The sequence below is a fragment of the Myotis daubentonii genome, chromosome 1 (genome assembly GCF_963259705.1).
Source record: "Myotis daubentonii chromosome 1, mMyoDau2.1, whole genome shotgun sequence".
Lineage (NCBI taxonomy): Eukaryota > Metazoa > Chordata > Mammalia > Chiroptera > Vespertilionidae > Myotis > Myotis daubentonii.
In genome coordinates this window covers 1,634,553-1,640,552 of record NC_081840.1, presented here as the reverse complement: position 1 = coordinate 1,640,552, position 6,000 = coordinate 1,634,553, and the positions used below count along the sequence as shown (strand labels likewise).

At 57.3% G+C, this 6,000-nt stretch overlaps 1 protein-coding gene across 6 annotated transcripts in view; it reads left to right on the top strand.

Annotated features, from left to right (window-relative positions):
* Positions 1 to 752: 752 nt before the first annotated feature.
* Positions 753 to 6,000, top strand: part of RCOR1 (REST corepressor 1) — a 100,437-nt gene continuing 95,189 nt past the window's right edge. For 3 of the 6 annotated variants that reach the window (XR_009451459.1, XR_009451454.1, XM_059685863.1), the window contains exons 1-2: positions 754 to 1,257; positions 1,346 to 1,405. Coding sequence is in view for 4 of the 6 variants with exons in the window: in XM_059685863.1 (XP_059541846.1) it covers positions 990 to 1,257; positions 1,346 to 1,405 (328 nt within the window). In the remaining 2 variants the exon portion in view is untranslated. Of the gene's footprint in view, positions 1,258 to 1,345; positions 1,406 to 6,000 lie in introns of all 6 variants that reach the window. The other 3 variants (XM_059685865.1, XM_059685866.1, XM_059685864.1) reach the window with 2 other exon arrangements.

Sequence of the window (6,000 nt, the reverse complement as noted above, 5' to 3'; positions counted from 1 at the left end):
CCCGTCGGGCCGCGGCGGGCGCCCCGCAACTCGGGCAATTACGGTGACTTCCCACCTCCCCCTCCGGGGAGCAGGACGCACCCCGCGCGCTGCCGCACCGCCGCCTTCCCCTCCGGAGACGGTCACCTGGGAACCCCGCCCTCTGCACCAGGGCTGCCTAGGCCCTGCTGCACCCCCGAGTCCCTGGGGGAAAGTGGGGGCGCAATTAGTTTCTTTCAATTAGTTTCCTCTTTGTATAGATCCATTCAAACTGTGACATGTACTCCTCCGCGCGAGGGGGAAAGTAGTCCCGACCTGCCATTCAATTTCTGTTCTCGTGTCGCCCATATTTTACTTTTTGAAGCCGATGGGACCCTCGGAGGGGCCCCTCGGGGGCTGTGGGGGCCGAGGCCGCCGGGGGTGCGCGCAGGGGAGGGGGTGGGCACCCCGGCAGCGGGAGGGGGCGGGGAGGCAGCCAACTCCTCGCTGTGCCGGGAGAGAAGGATCATGGGGCGTAGAGAGATTGCAAACCTCAAAACCACGTACAGCGGGCGATACGCGTCAACCGAACCTGACCAACGGAAGCCCGAGCCCCGCCCCTCCTCCCGCCCCGTCCCTGGGATAGACGGGTGCGCCGAGCCAACCGCGAGGCCGCTCACCGTCCAAATCCCACGAGAGCCAATGGGAGCGCGCGGGGGCGGAGCCGCCCCGCATCGGGTTGGGCTGCGCGCGGCTTCCCCCCGCGGCCAGGCCCCGCCCCTCCCCTCCCTCCCGCCCGCTGCTCCCGGAGTAGTTGGAGCCAGTGAAGTGCGGGCGGTGATGAGAGCGAAAGTTGCGCTCGGCTCGGCGCTGGGGGCTTGAAGCGGCCCCGCGCTCCGCCCGCCTGGGCCGCCCCCAGCCCCCGCCGCGCCCGCCCGGCCCCGCGCCCGCCGAACCCCCCGTCCCGTCCCGGCGCCCCCTCCTCAGGAGCCGGGGTCCCCGTCACTCTCGCGCGGCCCGGGCCCCCGCTGATGCCGACCATGGTGGAGAAGGGCCCCGAGGTGTCAGGGAAGCGGAGAGGGAGGAACAACGCGGCCAGCGCCGCCGCCTCGACCGCCCCCGCCTCGGCCGCCTCGGCCGCCGCAGTCTCCGCCGCCGCCGCCGCCGCCGCCGCCTCGGCCGCCGCCGCCCCCAATAATGGGCAGAATAAAAGTTTGGCGGCGGCGGCGCCCAATGGCAACAGCAGCAGCAACTCCTGGGAGGAAGGCAGCTCGGGCTCGTCCAGCGACGAGGAGCACGGTAGGTGCCGCCGCCCCGCGCCCGCGCCCGCCCCGCGCCGCCCCGCGCCGCCCCGCGCCCGCTCACCCGGTGCTCTGCTTCCCCGCAGGTGGCGGCGGCATGCGGGTGGGACCCCAGTACCAGGCGGCCGTGCCCGACTTCGACCCCGGTGAGTAGCGCCCGGGCCGGCCGGGAGCCCGAGGGGGCGGGGAGCCCTTGGACAACTTTCTTTTTGTGTGTGCGCCCTGCCGTCCGCGGGGGGAACAGCAGGCGCGACGGGGCGGGGAGTCCGCCCGGCGTGGGTGCCCGGCCGCCCCCCGCGTGTCCCCGAGGCCCGAGGCCGCCGGGTCGGACAGCCCTGGCCTGGGGGCCCCCGGCGGTGCCGGGTCCCGACGGGCTTCGCCTCGGCCGGCGGGAGGGTGGCCGTGCCGGAGAGTTAGCATCCCTCCGGCCGGACCCGGACCCGCGCCCCGGCGCGTGCTGCCCGCGGCCTCTCCTGCGGCGGTCGCCCCGCGCCCCCGAGAGGCCCCTGCCGCAGTCCCGGGACCTGTCGGCCGGCGTGCGCCCCCGCCCCCCATCCTTTCTGAAAAGGGAGGGGCTGTGGGAGAGTAGGACCTGTCAGGACTCGAGCCTGACCTGCGATTTGCACCCGAGAAACCCCGCACCCCAGGCCCGAGCACTCCCTTCGCGCGGCTGCTCCGCGGGAGCCACTGTGAAGTGGTTCCAGGAAAACCCCACCAGACAAAGGAATGGAGGGTTTTAACGCAGGAGGCTCTGGCCGCTCCGAGCGAGGCCGGCCTCGAACTGTTTGAAAGGACGCGCTGCTGTCACCGCTCCCTCCCTCCCCAGGGAAGCCCGGAGCCCCCGGACCCCCGAGCGGAGGGTCGCCGGGTCGGCCGCCCGCCGGCTTCCCGGAGGAGATGGGCGCCCGCAGGCTTTTCCTGGGGACCAGGCTGCCGAGAATTGCGCGGGTGTCGCCCTTGAAAACGGCCGCCGCTCCCGGGCGGCGATTGAGGTGCTCAACTCGGGGTGCCCTCTGAAGTGGGGACGCGCGGGGGTCCCTGAGCGCGCTGCTGGGGGCCGGGAAATGGGTGACCTTCCCCACACGCGCCCACATGTGGGTCCCTGGGTGCGAGCCTCCTGGGTGCAGGGAGCCCGGCCGGGCGTGCACTCCTTTAAACTCCGGCTGGCGCTTCGGTCCCTCCCCTCCCCCACGCCTGCCTTTTTTGGTCGCTTCTCGGGACGGGAGGGACGGGGGCCGGGGGCCCGGGCACGCCTCCCCTCCGCGCGGCCGCCAGGGGAAGCCTCTGCTTGGGGTGACAGCTGACCCGACCTGCATCTTGTAGGTCAAGTCCATCTTTGTTTTCATACGCGGAGCGGGAAGCTGGGCTGTTAGCGAGTTGGTCAGTGTGGGGTGCACGCTGGTCCTTAGTTTGGAAGCTCTATTTAAAACGTTTGATGTGACTGAGGCGGGGGCGCCGTGATGGCCTCCGCAGGGATCCGATGGCTGACATCCTCCCGGGGCTGGCGTCCCGCTCTGCGTTGCCAGGAGCCTAACCTTAGAGTGTGCTCTCCTGTGAAACAGCGAGTGGAATAGGACTGTGTGGAGCTGTCCTCGCCATGTGAGGGGAGAGCTACCTGCGTCAGTGTGCCCGAGACCCGCCACCCAAGAAGGAAAACATTGTAGACCTTCTGCCAGGTCGCCTTACGGCCACGGGATTGGGTCTTGGGAGGAACATGTCCAGATTTCCTGTTCTCTGTGTGTTTTAATCTGGAAAGGCATCGAACTGGTATGAAATAAAGTCAAACCCTGCTGTGCCAGTCTGAGCAGTGGGACACAGTCCTACTTAGTGCTGAGAATTGTGGGACTTTACTGTTTCCTGGTGAGTTTTTTTTAGGTGTGTTCTCCTATAATTTAAAGTCTAAGGGAGAGATGACTTCCATTTTGGAATAGACTTAAGACAGCGCCCCCCCCCCCCCCCCCACACACGTGAGGAATAGTGTGGATTGAGATTGTGATTGTTACTATCTTCTCTTTCTCCCTGCCTGTTTTTTTTTTTTTTTTAAATGTTTTTACTTATTTTTAGAGAGAGGAAGGGAGAGGGAGAAACCTCAGTGAGTAACATGGATGGGCTGCCTCCTCACACACACACTGGGGATGGAGCCTGCAACCCAGGCCTGTGCCCTGAAGGGGAATCCAACCCGTGACCTATTGGTGCCCTCAGCCACTGAGTCACAGTTATCTCCTCCCTGCCTGAGTTTTGAATGCATTTCTCTTTCTTTCTCTCTATCAGAACCTGAGCAGGTAGGTGAATGTGAAACTCATCAGAAAGCCTTTTCCTCCTGTGGTAGAGATGTGTGAGTGGAAGAAGTTGATTTCAGTTTTTTTTGAAGTCAGATTTTATTTTTCCACAGTCTCTCAACTTGACCGTATTTAGCTTTAAAAGCAAATGGTTGAAACCAGGACCACCTGTTATTCCCTAGTATTCCAAGGAAAATCATTTCTGTCATCCCTTGTAAGTAGTGAATGAAATAGCCCTGGCATGCTGATTCAGCTCTTCTGATCTAATCAAGACCTAGACTAAGTCACTGGATTATGGCATAACCTGTAAGCATCTATGTTTACAACGATAGAAAAAGTTTTATCAGTTTGACATAAAAACAAAACATAATGCAGTCCTATACCTTTTTTTTGACATTGACTTTTAAAAAAAAACTTTATTGTTTAAAGTATTACATATAGTATTACATATGTTTCTCCCCCCCCACCCCCCATTGACCTCTCCCCGGCCACCCCCACCCCCAAGCACATGCCCCCACTTCCCCTAGTGTCTGTGTCCATTGGTAATGCTTATATGCAGGCATATAAGTCCTTTGGTTGATCCCCCCTCCCCCGCCTTCCCTCTGAGGTTTGACAGTCTGTTTGATGCTTCTCTGTCTTTGGATCTATTTTTGCTCAGTTTATGTTGTTCATTATGTACCTTTAACTTAGGCTTTCTTCTGGCGTGGTGTCTAGGCCAGCTTTCCCTTCCCAGTGCCCTAGCATGTGCTGAGTTGTCGTTTCTGCTAGTTTAGTAATCATAGAGGCAGTAAGGGAGGCCTGCTTCCTCGACCCCGCCCGTGGTTAGTTATCTCCTCCTGGCAAAGCAGGGTTTGTTTTGACGCGAGTAGTGTTTTCTGTACAAAAACGTGCATGTTCCCAACGAGCGTGCAGAGGGGGAAGGAGCTCGGAGCCCGTGCATAGTGGGTCGTGTCTTTACTCTCTGTCTGTTGTCTTCTCGCTGGCGGAGCGCAGGGACAGGGTTTTCAGGTTGACTCAGGCTGTGTTTCTGAAGCGTGTGTTACTGTCACCTTCTCCCTGAGTTGGTTTTCATATCACAGTTCACTAATAGTAAAATTAAGACTCTTGCCGAAGAGGAAGTGTTAATGGTAAATGTTTTTGTGGTAGTGGGCTTTTAAACATGCAACCCATATTTGGAACATTGAACCCAATGAATTTAATCAGATTTGAAAATTGTGGTTGTATTGGCTCAACTATCATGTCAGAGTTGACTGGTATTAAAAAATGTATTACACTTTACTGTGGAATAATCTTACTGAATAGGGCATCTTGATCTGCTTTTCATTTCTTTTTATTGGTGGTTCTATGTACCTCTTTGAGCACATTATTTTCTATGCTTTAGTTTCATTGTAAAAATCAGTTTTATAGATATCCTAAAATTCATAAGTTACGGTGAATGGTTTGTGAGTCAGTCTTCACCAGCTGAGAAGTGAGGGTGGTGATGAATCCTGCGAGTGGTCACGTCATTGAGTGGTGTGGCAGGGAGGTGGGAGCTGGTCGTGGGGAGAGTGGGTGCCCTGCCTCTGTGATTAAGAAGGTGATAGCAGGTAGAGTTGGTCATTTTGTTCACAGAAGCCTCCGTTTCCTGGTTCATGGATGAATCAGGTCCTTTCGTCACTAACACTCTGTGCTTATGTCAGGTATAGTCACCTTTAATTTCATGTTTATTTCATAAGCAGCATAGAGTAGACTGAGCTGGACGCTGAGAGTTGTGAAACCTGCTCCGATCCTCCCAGTGCCTCTTGCCACCTGTGTGATACTTCATTTTTTGTTGTTATTGTTGCTGTTGTTAATCCTCACCCGAGGATATGTTTTCCATTGGTAATTAAGGAGAATGGAAAGGAGGAAGGGATGGGGGGAGAGAGAGAGAGAGAGAGAGAGAGAGAGAGAGAGAGAGAGAGAGAGAGAAACATCGATGTTAGAGATAGAGATACACAACCATTGGTTGCCTCCGGCACACACCCTGACTGGGTCTGACGATCGAACCTGTAATCTTTATGTGCCCTTGACCAGGTATCAGAAATCGAACCCATGAACCTTTCGTATTCTGCCAACGCTCTAACCACTGAGCCCCACCAGACAGGGCCATTTGTTGATTCTTGTATGTGGCCTGACAGGATCAAACTGCAGTCTTGGCATGTTGGGACAGTGCTCTAACCAACTGAGCTCCTGGGCCAGCGCTTCTCCCCCACCCCCCCCCTTTTCTTAAAAAATTTCAGATCAAGTTTCTAGATCAGTGGTTCTCAACCTTCCTAATGCCCCGACCCTTTAATACAGTTCCTCATGTTGTGACCCAACCATAAAATTATTTTCACTGCTACTTCATAACTGCAATTTTGCTACTGTTAAGAATCGTAATGTAAATATCTGATATGCAGGATGTATTTTCATGGTTACAAATTGAACATAATTAAAGCATAGTG